This window comes from Chrysochloris asiatica, unplaced genomic scaffold, assembly GCF_000296735.1.
Source record: "Chrysochloris asiatica unplaced genomic scaffold, ChrAsi1.0 scaffold00044, whole genome shotgun sequence".
NCBI classification, from domain to species: Eukaryota; Metazoa; Chordata; class Mammalia; order Afrosoricida; family Chrysochloridae; genus Chrysochloris; species Chrysochloris asiatica.
Window position 1 is genome coordinate 11,773,731 of NW_006408562.1, and position 12,267 is coordinate 11,785,997.

The following is a 12,267-nucleotide window of genomic DNA, read 5'->3' on the forward strand; positions in this document are numbered from 1 at the left end:
TTCTGATTATTTTCATTTCTAATGCTCCTAGATATTATTTTAGACATTTGGAAAGTTCTTTTCTGGCCTTTCCTTTGGTCTCCATTCTAACTCATGTGTTCAAATTGCCAGGATTCAGTAAAGATGACCTTCCAATGAAGTCATCTTCTTTGAAAGTCAACTTGCAAAATCCACCCTTTTTTCAATCCTCACCTGATAATGTAAAAAAAGATACCCACTAGCAGCTTGGACACTGGATACTCAAATGGGGAGGGGGGGACTACAAAGGCAAGAAGTGACTGGCTTACAAGCTTTCAAGAGGGAACCTGGGGCTAGGGAGCATGGAGGAAGGCAGAATCTCCAGTAGGTACTATTCAAGCTGTCTGGGCAGAGCTGATAAAAGGAGATACAGATGGGTAACTCGTGATACTGTAGTGAATAATGCTTATCAGGACGGACTATGAGGGTAGGGAAATGTAAAGGTAGAAGTTTTGTAACAAGAAAGGGAGTGATTAATTCTCCAGGATAGGAGTGGAGGCCTCTAGGACCATCAACGGAGAAGAGCCAAGAGCGGGACCCTACCCAGAGAAACAGAGATGCCTGAGATGGAGACAGAGATGATGACGTGGAGTGATGAAGCGACCCGGGACTTTGGACCCAGAGAGGGAAAGGGACTGTGGGCCGAAAACTGGGGGGAGGAGGGGGGATTGTAGGGGGCAGGTTTCTGGGATATACCCTTTGGGTGGTTGATGATGCATGGAGGGGATTGGAACCATGGCAGTGAGGTGATATACGATGGAATGAATGTAAAACTAAAGTTCTCCCATGTAAACCATCATATAATTCACAATAAAACATTAAAAAAAAAAAAAAAAGATACCCACTAAACAACAGTGACACACACACACATACACATTCAAAAAGAACCGAATGTGCTGCCTTTGAGTCAATTCTAATACCTATGACCCGATAAGGCAGAGCAGAACTGACTCATAGGTTATACAACTTTATGGAAGTAGACGGCCACATCTTCCTCGCCTGGAACGGATGGTGAGCATTTAAGCACTGTACCATCTGGATTCCTTAAATATCTATTACATACTATATACTGATTTGTTAAAATACGGTGGAACTGACCACTCCTTTTTTTGAAATGCTCTTCTTTAAATATGTTCCATGTTTCTGAACTTTGTAGAAGTAAAACATTTAATTACCCAATGTAAAGCAAGGTTATGTTCTGGTTTTAGTTAAAAAGATAATGCCATAATGTCATGTTTTTGGAATTGGACTGTGTAGAAAAGACAGATATTCCATAGCTTTGCTGTATAGAAATTATAAAAAATAAAATGTAAGTAAAAATAGGCCAATAAAAGCAACCTACATTGGTCAGCATTTAACATGAACATCCAGGAGTCCTGGATTTCAGCAAACACTGGTAATGAAACAAAAATTATTGGAGTAGTTTAAAAACCCCGCTTCACATTCTTTCTGAACTGAAAAGCTTTTACAACTAATAACGCAAGAAAGGGTTTTCCTAAACCACCATGGGTTGGCAGCATCATATTTAACATTCCTAGCTCTAGAAGAAATAGCTTTTAGCATAAAAACAGGGGGTGGTGTGGTGTGGATAGGGTCATTAAAATGAACCCAACTATTGTTTTTAAGTAATGGTTAAAAGTGGTACATTTAAAAATGTTAAAATTTCACTAAGCAAAACAATGCATGGATTTTCTTTTATAGGAATGAACACAGAGAAGTAATTTATCTGTTGCTATGGAGTCCTGGTGCGGCACTGCGGGTTAATGCACCAGACAGCAAAGCTGTTTGAACTGCAAGGTCAGCGGTTCAAGCTCACCAGCTGCTCCTCGGAAACCCTATACAGGGTCGCTATGTGTCGGAACCGACTTGACGGCACTTCACAACAACAATGTGGCACTATAAGGAGCTCTGGTAGTGTAGTGGTTATGAATTGGGCTTCTAACCTCAAAGTCGGCAGTTCAAAACTACCAGCCATTCCGCGGGAGAAAGATGAGGCTTTCTGCTCCTGTAAAGATTTACAGCCTCAGAAACCCTGTGCAGGGTCACTATGAGTCGGAACCGACTCCATGGTACTTAACAACAACAACAACTTTAGATCAGGCCACATAAAAACAACAAAAGACTGGAGAAAGATTCACTGCTCACTCTTCCAACTTACCTTTTAGATTTGGGGTTGCTCCTTTAATGGGGAAATGGGTAAAAGTTCCCTAGTCAAGACTGTCACAGCCCATTGTCCATAAGGGAGTTACAGTTAAGTTTGTAGAATCCCAAAGTAAGACTTTGTATGGCACAACCTCAGGCCTAAAGAAACAGACCTCGTTTGTCCAAAGAGCAGGGTACGGTGTTGGGGATTTCTATTTGTGTTTTTTTTTTTAATAATCCATGTTCCTTTTCGTTCCAGTCCCCCCATAGAAACAGTGATTCACCAAGTGGACTGAATGTGAAGGGGGTACACCCCTTCTGAGCCACACGGTTTTCTCCATGGCATGAAGCTAGCCCTAAAAGTTACAATGGAGTCCTTCAAAACTGCCCCAGGGCGTGGTCTTCATTCCAGTGAAAGAAGGGTGGCTGTCGGATTATCCCACAAACAAAATGCTACAGCCATAATTCCACACAGAGAAAGGAGCACAGGTATCACAGCGAAGCTCCATGGTTGCCAGCAAACACTCAATACAGCATCGGAACTCAGAGGCGATGTTCTACTGATTCAGGTAATGTGTATTTTACAGAAGTGCTTCTGAGAAAAAAATGCCTTCAAGGTCGAATTCCAAAGACGGCTAGTCATGTCCATGAGCCCCCCAGTTTCCACAATCTGTACACCAAGCAATGCTGCAGATCTTTTTCTCTTTTGAGTTATCCTTTCATTTCAGAGGGCGAAGACGAAGTAAAAAAAGTGCAGTTCTTCAATTAAAGTGCATGGATGAGGTAAACTAATTTCAAGAGTTTTGAGTTTATTCAGTACTGGCTCAGACAGGAACCATACGGCCGTGGATCTGTTGCATCTGGGCTCGCATGGTCTGGACACTGGTCAAGATCTTATTCTGGTGCGTGAGGGCTGTGATGCCAATTCTTGCCAGGTCGCTGTATGGAGGGAAAAGAGAGAAGAGAGAGCAAGCCGTGAGTCCTGGGAATCTTTTTGTCGGGTCTCAAGCAGACACACATTTGAATCAGCCACAAGACAGACAGCACAATCAAGCAGTCGGGTGCAGCAATGACAGTGGCTCTGGAGGGGCCGTGTGCAAATGACACTTGGTCAAAATGAGAGGCATTCCAGTTCTGGCTTTATTTATTATTGTTTCTAAATGAGTAGGATGATTATGCAGCTCAAAGCAAAAAAATAAGGAAAATACTATTAAATCCAGATTTACCCTTTGGTGTTACATCGCTGACTACTTACTCCTGGTTCATGTGCACCACAGCCTCTAGTGTGGTATAACCAGCAGCTGTGAAGTTATCCTTATACCGGTCCATTTTAATGGTCTGGAGCCAATCGCCCACGGATACCATAGCAGAGAACTCAGGAGAGCTTGGGTCCAACAAGGCAGTGTTTGGTCTGGAAGGAGAAGGAGCAAGTGTAGAAGCTATCAGCAAGACAACAAGACACAGAGGGCAGTTTGCCAAACTCAGTCAAGGCGAACCAAAATACCAAGGGTAGATTTGAGTTAGACTAGCAAGGTGGATCTATCATCCTGTTGTTGTTAACTGCCTTTGGATTGGTCCCCAACTCGTGGCGACCTCAATACGATGGGATGAAACCCTGCTCGGTTTGGTCTTGTGCCATCGCCCCATGATTAGCTGTGACCTGTAGTGTTTTCACTGGCTGATTTTCATAAGCAGATCGCCAGGGCTTTCTTCCTAGCAGCTTAGTCTGGAAGCTCTGCTGAGAGATGTTCAGTGTCACAGCAAGAACTTGCAATCCTCCACTGACAGGTGGATGATAGCTGCTTATGAGGTGAATCGGATAGGAATCCAATCTGGGTTCCCCCATGGTAATGTGAAGTCTTGGCAATCACCCCGTTTGTTCTTCATTCTACTTCCTGCATTTGTTTTATAGGGACTTTTTAGCACATTAACGCTCAGAGCAGGTCTTTTACCACGTAGCCTGGGGTAAAGACTTGAGGAGCTCTTGTGGCTGAAACCTGCTCAGGTCCGCAGAGGAGTCTGGCCCCTGCCAGGCAGGCATGTTACAGCCATTCATTTGGCAACTATAGAAAGCCCACTGAAGTAGAATACGAACAGCCAGGAGCTTGCAAACTGCCAGACTTGATGGCAGCAGAGAAAACAGTGAGAGTTCAAGTCCAGTATGTATCCAGCCAGGTCTGCAGGCAGACTCAGTGCATTCAAATGAACTGGGACAGCAGGGAGTTAATCCCCTCTTTAATCAAGCCATGACTGACCAGCACATGTGCCAAGACTAGCAGGAAGAATGGCCACTTTGATCACTGTTTGGACTGAGGAATGTGCTTCTCCTATTTCCTTGCTAAAGTCCCTAAATACTGATTTTCACAAATTTAAAGTGCTTCTTATTAACTTATTTATTAGTTTATGCATTTCTTAGGCCAGGCACATTTTTTTTTTTTAATTAGATTACTGTTAAGAGCTACTACAGTTCATGACATGCCATTCCTTGTGATATCCAAAAGACCCCAAACCCAGAGACATTGAGTCCGTTTCAACACATAGCAACCCTGTCCATAAATAATCTTTACAAAAGCAGACAGCTTCGTCTCTCTCTCTCTCAGAGCAGCTGGTGGGTTTGAACCACCCACTTTAAATAGCATCCTGATGCTTAACCTAAGGCTCTACCAAGACTTCTCATGATATTGGTATATAGTAAATCACAAAGTTATGAGTTGTTGTCATTAAGTCACTATTGAGTTGGTTCTGATTTACTGTGACACGATATAGGGGTTTCTGTGAAGTGACTGGTGGGTTTAAACCACTGAACTTGTAGCTAGTATTCAGTGCTCATCCTCGTCTTTATTAAAAGAATTAAGAGTCATCATCATCAAACTAATTAAGAAGCAGAGGGCAGGCCTTGGCAGAGTTATTTCATACGTCATCTTTATATAACAGCACTGCCATGTTAACTTATATTTTCTTGGACTTCCTTATTTTCTGGAAATTATAGGATTTTTTTCTTTATCTTAACATGCTATCCAGGAGTCTATGTATGGAGCTATAGGATAAGCACTGGGCTGCTAACTGCAAGGTCAGCAATTCAAACCCACCAGCCCCTCCTCAGAAACTCTACACGAAATCACTGCAAGTTGGAACAGACTCAACAGGGCTTAGCTACAACAATAACACGTTGGCCAGATTTTCATCATGAGACTGTGGTTATGAGTAAAAATATTATAAGCAGAATGATACCTGCACTCCTGAATTTTCAGTCTAAAAGTATTTTCTTGTGAAAACAAAATTAAATCAACATACCGCCTTGATTGATTTTCTACAGAATAGAATTAATCCACTTCCATTTTTTTTTGTTTTGCATTTTACCTAAACTATTTGGGTTGAATTACTAGTTTTATATACATCTTCCTGAAGATTAACTTTATTAGTCTTTGGTCCAATAATAGCTGGCCTTTGTGACCGTTGTTTTGTGTCTGTTAGTTCAATTAAATCCAATTTTCTAAGTAAAATTCTGCAAGATTTTTTCAGCAAAAATCATCAAGATTTATTTCTTCCCCTAATTCTGAGTTGTTAACAAATATTGCCACCTACTTTTATACATTTAATATATGGTTGGATGCATGTTAATAATACTCACAATTAGATATAAAGACTAATCATTTGCATAAACTTCTCATTTTAAGCAAACGGCATTAGTAATAAAGGGCAAGGATATGGACTCTAGGTTCCTGGAACTTGCTGTTGTTAAGTGCCGTCAAGTTGGTTCCAACCCATAGCGACCCTGTATAAGGTTTCCAAGGAGTGGCTGGTGCGTTTGAACCAATGATCTTGTGGTTCAAACGGAACTTTCAGTACAGTATTTTATTCCACAGCGCCACAACAGGGCTCCATATAGATCACGTAGTAAGTGCTGGTGGTGGTATTTTTGAGTTGATTCTGATTCATAGTGACCCTGTATAGGATTTCTGAGACTGTAAATCTTTACAGGAGTAGAAAGTTTCATCTTTTTCCCAAGAAACAACTAGTAGATTCAAATTGCTGACCTTGCAGTTAGCAGCCCAACGTGTAACTCACTACTCTCCCAGAGATCTGTGGTAGGTAGCAGAGATAAAATGTGAATTTGGACCCAAGTTGTTTAAGAAGCATTTGAAATGAGCCCATTGTAAAGAGGCCAATGCTAAGGGATTTGAAACCTAGAGAAGAATAGAAGGTCTCTCTGTTGTTTACCCAAATTTCCTCTTTCTCATGTTTTATAAAAATCATTGTGTTTCTTCTCTTCCAGGATCTTCAGTTACGTTTTCAGCAGCAAGAGTACAGATCACAGTGTCTACAAAGACTAATTACAAAGGCTTGGTTATCATGGGAAAAAATGTCCTCCGATTTGGACCTCAGGGTCCTGATGAAAGAGAAGCCTTTGAGAAGCTCCGATTTGGAAACAGATACCTCATGTGGGAACCCCGCTGAAGCAGTGGTTAAAGGCTTGGCAGTTAACTGAAAGGCTGGTGAAGCAAAGCTACCATCTGCTCAGTACCAGAAAGATGTGACAGTCTGCTTTCATAAAGATGACAGCTTTAGAAACCCAATCACTTGGTCCTGTGGGGTTGCTATGAGCTGAACTTGAGCTGGCAACAATGGATTAAGATGCCCCAAGCCGGTCTGAATCACCTGATCTTTGTGCCTGCCTTCTTAGAGGATTTCTCTGCTAAGGACTGTCCTGGTGTGGTACTGTGGGTTAATGTGCTGGACTACAAAAAGTCGCTTTGAACCACAAGCATGGCGGTTCAAGATCACCAGGCACTCCTTGTAAAACCTATACAGGGTTGCCATGGGTCAAGAACCAACTCGACAGCAAGGAACAACAAACATTCCTTTACTACCAGGACTGTTATCTAAATATTTTGAATCTCTCCCAGTTGAACCTGTTTCCCATGTAGAAAAGTTCCTTTGAGTAAGGGGCTTGCCCAAGGCACTTATGTTCACCTACCTGTTCTGTGACCCAATTTCTATCGAGACCCTACTTCCTTCTCCTCTGGGACGGTTAACACAAGAGAAACCGTAAGAATGAAAAACAAATTTCTTGCTACAATTAATACATTATGAATCAACTTGAAATCACAGTGCTCAAAGAGCTGTCCACTAACCCAATTTCTTACTGACCATTCCCATTTCAAAACACAGCACTGGCCTGATCATCTCCCCCAAATTGTATTTTATCTTTCTTCCTAAATTTTCAGATCTAGAATCATAAAATAAGCATTTTAGCTATTTCTTGGTTGTTGTTATTTTTACTATTACATATAAGTACTTGAGGCTTGTCAAGTATTGTTATTAAGTGCCATCTAGTCAATTCCGACTCACAGCGACTGTGTATATGGTTTCCAAGGTGCAGCTTGCAAGCTTGAACCATCGACCTTTTAAGTTCAAAATGACATTGGAGTCCAGGGCATGTTAACCTCAGCGCCACACCAGGATTCCTGTCAGGTACTAGGCTTTGCAAAATGGTAAGGAGAACTACCGTTAAGTAATCCAGTAATTGAGAAAGACCACATCAAGGTTTTGGAGAGCCAGGAAGTGACTTCTAATGAAAAGGCAGGATTACAGAGTGTCACTGCTGGCCTGCCATCTCTAATGCATTCTTTCATTTATCACTATTAAGCAGGCAAGGCTTACCTGGGGTTCTCGGTCCCTGTTCTCTTCAAACTGTTGGGATTGCGGATGAGCTTGTCCAACATGTTGACAATCTGCCCAAATTTAGGCCTGTCACTTCTCTCCTTCTGCCAGCAGTCCAGCATCAGCTGGTGAAGTGCAATGGGGCAGTCCATTGGAGGGGGTAGCCGATAGCCTTCCTCAATGGCTTTAATCACCTATGGAAGACACACAAGGGTACGTTAAGCTGCCAGGCAAGCTGTTGTTAGATGTCCACCCTCCCCAACAGGCATGTTCCAGCAGGTTTGAATGTGGGCACAGCTCCAACTCACAGAAGTCAGAGCTGGATCTGAGGATTTCTGGCAACAGGAGAGAGAAGCCAGCAGTTGCTATGATCACTTCTCAAATGGCAGGCAATGCCAACTTGAAACTCTGAAGTGAAGATGCATCAGGGTTCTAGAATGGCCAGGACCCAATCAGATGAGTAACAGGGTGTTTGGGTGGTGGCCCTCAGAAATCCCAGGGCCCTGCCTCACTGCATTCTGTTATTCAAAATCAGCATATCTAAATGTTCTTAGCAAAAGGGGCTAGATGCCACCAAAATGGAATTTCCTTTGCCTCACTCCGAGACTGTGTTCTCTTGTGCAGGCTATGGGTGGGTCAACATGAAGGCCACCTTCTAGACCTCCTGAAACGGTCCTTCTCTGAAATAGTCCACTTCTCACACCTCTCCCTTCAGCTCCTGTCATTTTTGGCACCTCATGAATTGTCTATAGAGTTGTTATAACCCTTCTCAGTCTCAGCCGGTTGTCAACCAATGAAAGGCATTCTTCTAGGGCATTCACATTTTACAGTGGACCCTCACAGATCTAAGGAGGGCGTAGTAATGGGAGGTGCTCTCTGCCTATGACACAGAAACAAAATCATTTCCTAAGTCTTTCTTCTAATTTGAATTTGTCTGATCTGTCTTCACAAGGACTACAGTCATTTTGTTTCTTGCCCACCTCCTTTAGTATGAAAATCCTAGTGGTGTAAAATGACTGCTGTCAAATCTGAAGAGAGAATTACTTCACAGTTTCTTTTATTATTATTATTTTACTTCACAGTTTCTTGGGTACTAATAAGCTTTGTTTATGGCTATCACATGAGATTTTGCCGGGGTTGTTGTTGGTTGGTTGGTGGGGTTGTAAGAGTTTTATTTGTTTTAAAACAGTTCTTTTTTTTCCTTTCCCTACCAACATGATAGCTAATACCTAACCAACCAGTGGTATTCATCACTTTATGACCAACAAGTTTACTGGCCGTACTGGATTCACCTCTCGTGAGTCTGTTGTCTGCTCAACAATTTCAAGAGAAAATTATCAAATCATTTGGATCTACTTTGTACAGTAATATAGTTCTATGGTCTTTCTAACCAATGCACTGCTTTTCAGGTTAACTGTCATCTTGCAATTCATTAGGCTCTCAGAGACTTTTTTCTTCGTGCATTTTGTCAACATCCTATTGTATTCATATTATTTGCTTTTCCTTCTAAGGTAGGTTCCTCTATGCTGTCTTACTCAACAGTATTCTATTAATTTCTGGCAACTGCATAGGACTGTTTGAGCCTCGGATTTTCTTTTATCTTTCTAGGTGCATCGTCTAAACTCTACACTTGATGAAAATATTTTCCATTAAATGGATGAGGATAGAAGTGGCAATGGGCTGATGTGGGGTAACACAATTTGTTGAGACCCTCCGACTGATTAATACTCTTTCATAAGCTCCCTATCCGCCACCAGCTTGAAAGATGGGTTGTGGGTTAATAAAGCATATTTTATCAGTTTACTGCTTAATGTTTGGAGGAGAGGGGCTGCAGAGGATTAAAACAAACAAAACACTTGATAAGTCTGACATATTTTCAACAGTTACTTTCCCTCCATTCACCATATGCCAAATAAATTCTAGGCATGAAAGTAATTCTCCAGTTACATTTCCTATTGATTCCTGATCTACACAGATTTCAACAGAGAAAATAACTGAATGTTAGCTCACTATGATCTGTGAGAGATGGCTTTAAATGCTTTTTTAATGGGGGGAAACCAGACAACTTGAAAGTTCAAAATAACAAAAAATATTTTAATATCTAAACTATTAAAATTACCACAGGTCTGAAGATACTTGGCATAGGAAAGAAGTGACAATATCTTTATAAAGAATGTGCTCCCATGAACAATGGGTTATGACCATCACTTAAAATAAAGCAAAGCTTAAATGTCAAATAGTTAAAGGAATGTACAATTTGCTCATTTAAGCTGGTTTGCCATTGTCCCTTTGAGCATCTCTAACCGGAACCCACATGTTGTTAAAAGAAGGTGGCACAGTATCTTCGAATCAAACAACAAACAGGATTCACCCTTTTTAGTCTTTGTCTAGTTTGTAGTTCCCTATCAGTTATGCTAGCTGTTACTGCTTTCTTCCCATCTGCTATGAATCTTCCTTTATCATTTACAGGTAATACAATGTCAACATGCCCTTCTCCTTAATCTAGTTAGAGAAGACCGTTCTCCTTAGCTCACTAGACATGGAGCACATTAACCGCTTTTTGGCTTTGAATATTCTTCCATTGATAAGAGGGCTGCCTCATATTTCTGAAGTGCACCTGGTCCTTCATTTAATTGTCATGTCTTGGCAACTTCCTGTTGACTCAGGAGGGCAAGGAGGATGGTCAGGTTAACATTCCGCCTTAGAATTCTTAGAAGAAGACGCCTGCTACTAATTTTAATTGATAAACCGAATACTCTTCATTTGTCAACATTCTATATTGATGTTCCATCTCACACACACAAAAATCAGAAAAGTTCAAAATATAGAGGTGAGCATTTTATTTTTATTTGATAGCTAACTCTTCTAGAATGAACTCTAAAACCTTCCCAGAATTAGCAAAAATGTGTTCTAGGATCACTCCCTGCCCTAGCTCCCCCTGCCTCACTTTCTTTCTCACCGAAGATGTTTGTAATTAAATTCTATTACTCTGGAATCTTATTAGTGTCATTATTGAATGCTTTTCTGAAATTGCAGGCATTGTGGATACTCCTTTACAAAGTAGTCCAGATGGTACATTTAAAGGGATGTGCATAATTTACAAAGGGTCATTTAGTGAAGCTTTATTTTAGAGCCCTTCAGGGGCAAGCTCTAATTACAACTATGTCAGCTTTAAAATATTTACTCGTTTTCTTCCAATAATCCTCTCATGTCAATTTCATCACATGTAAAATCGGCATTTTTTACACATATACTTTTATTAATTTTTTAACATTTTCAATTTCACATTTGTTTCAGCTAGGTTTCAAAATGTATCCAAGTAAAAATACCATTCCAAACCATCTTCTCTATCCATCTGTGCATCCATCTCCCACAGTATCCTACACTTAGGACATCTAATTTTTCTCCTTGAAATCCATGACCATGATGTTGAATTAGATTGCTAGATACATTTGTAATACAAATCTCTAATATCATTCCAACTCCAGTGTTCATCCTATCATAAAGCAATGCACGACGACTTCATGAATCTCAATGCAAGGACATATATCTCTGGACACAGGAACTTACATCTTGATTGGACATATCCCAATAGGGCCTCTCTCCATACGACATCACTTCCCACATAACGATCCCATAGCTCCATACATCACTTGCTGATGTGAATTTACGATAGGCAATAGCTTCTGGAGCAGTCCACCGGATAGGAATCTTGCCACCCTGTGAACATTGGAGTCGTAAGTTATTCCCTAAGTACGTCACTGATGTGCCATTTTCGTTTCTGGATGTTGTTACTGCTTGCCAAGCAGGACAACTGCATTCTTGAGATAGTTCTAAAAACAATCATAAGAAACTTGTTTATTTTAACTAAAGTCTTCCAGGTTGAGCCGCTGCTTCTCGTATGTTTCTTTTAGTCATGGGGACGTACATGCGTAATCTGCTTAATTAGCTTTAAAAAGTCTACCAATTATCTGAGTCTGCCTACGGCAATATTGAAGAAGAGAGAGAATCTCAGGTTTTACAAAACACATATGTTATCTGTAGAGTATCCATGTGATGTTATCAATGGATGTGCAGTTGGCATATAGCTTGACTTTTTGGATTCTCTCACCCAGCAGCACAAAGTCAATGCTTGGCACTGCTTTAGAAATCATAAACTAAAGGACTTCAATATGAAAGTTACCACCTCTTTTACAATCCTATGGTAGCCATATTCCCAACATAATTACAAGATGTCGTTGTTAAGTGCTGTCGAGTCGTTAAAGACTCATGTTGTTGTTGTTATGTGCCGGGGAGTCGGTTCCGACCCATAGCGACCCTGTTCAGGGTTTCCGAGGCTGTAAATCTTTACAGGAGCAGAAAGCCTCATCTTTCTCCCGTGGAACAGCTGGTAGTTTCGAACTGCTGACCTTGCGGTTCGCAGCCCGATTCGTAACCACTATG

General features: G+C 41.1%; 1 protein-coding gene across 3 annotated transcripts in view; it reads right to left on the reverse strand.

Moving 5' to 3' along the window:
* Positions 1-2,876: 2,876 nt before the first annotated feature.
* Positions 2,877-12,267, reverse strand: part of EPHA4 (EPH receptor A4) — a 188,542-nt gene continuing 179,151 nt past the window's right edge. The window contains exons 14-17 of one of the 3 annotated variants that reach the window (XM_006861878.1): positions 11,395-11,544; positions 7,825-8,018; positions 3,416-3,571; positions 2,877-3,099 (exon numbers count right to left, since the gene is read on the reverse strand). In XM_006861878.1, coding sequence (XP_006861940.1) covers positions 2,985-3,099; positions 3,416-3,571; positions 7,825-8,018; positions 11,395-11,544 — 615 coding nt within the window. In that variant the 3' untranslated portion in view covers positions 2,877-2,984. Of the gene's footprint in view, positions 3,100-3,386; positions 3,572-7,824; positions 8,019-11,394; positions 11,545-12,267 lie in introns of all 3 variants that reach the window. The other 2 variants (XM_006861879.1, XM_006861880.1) reach the window with 2 other exon arrangements.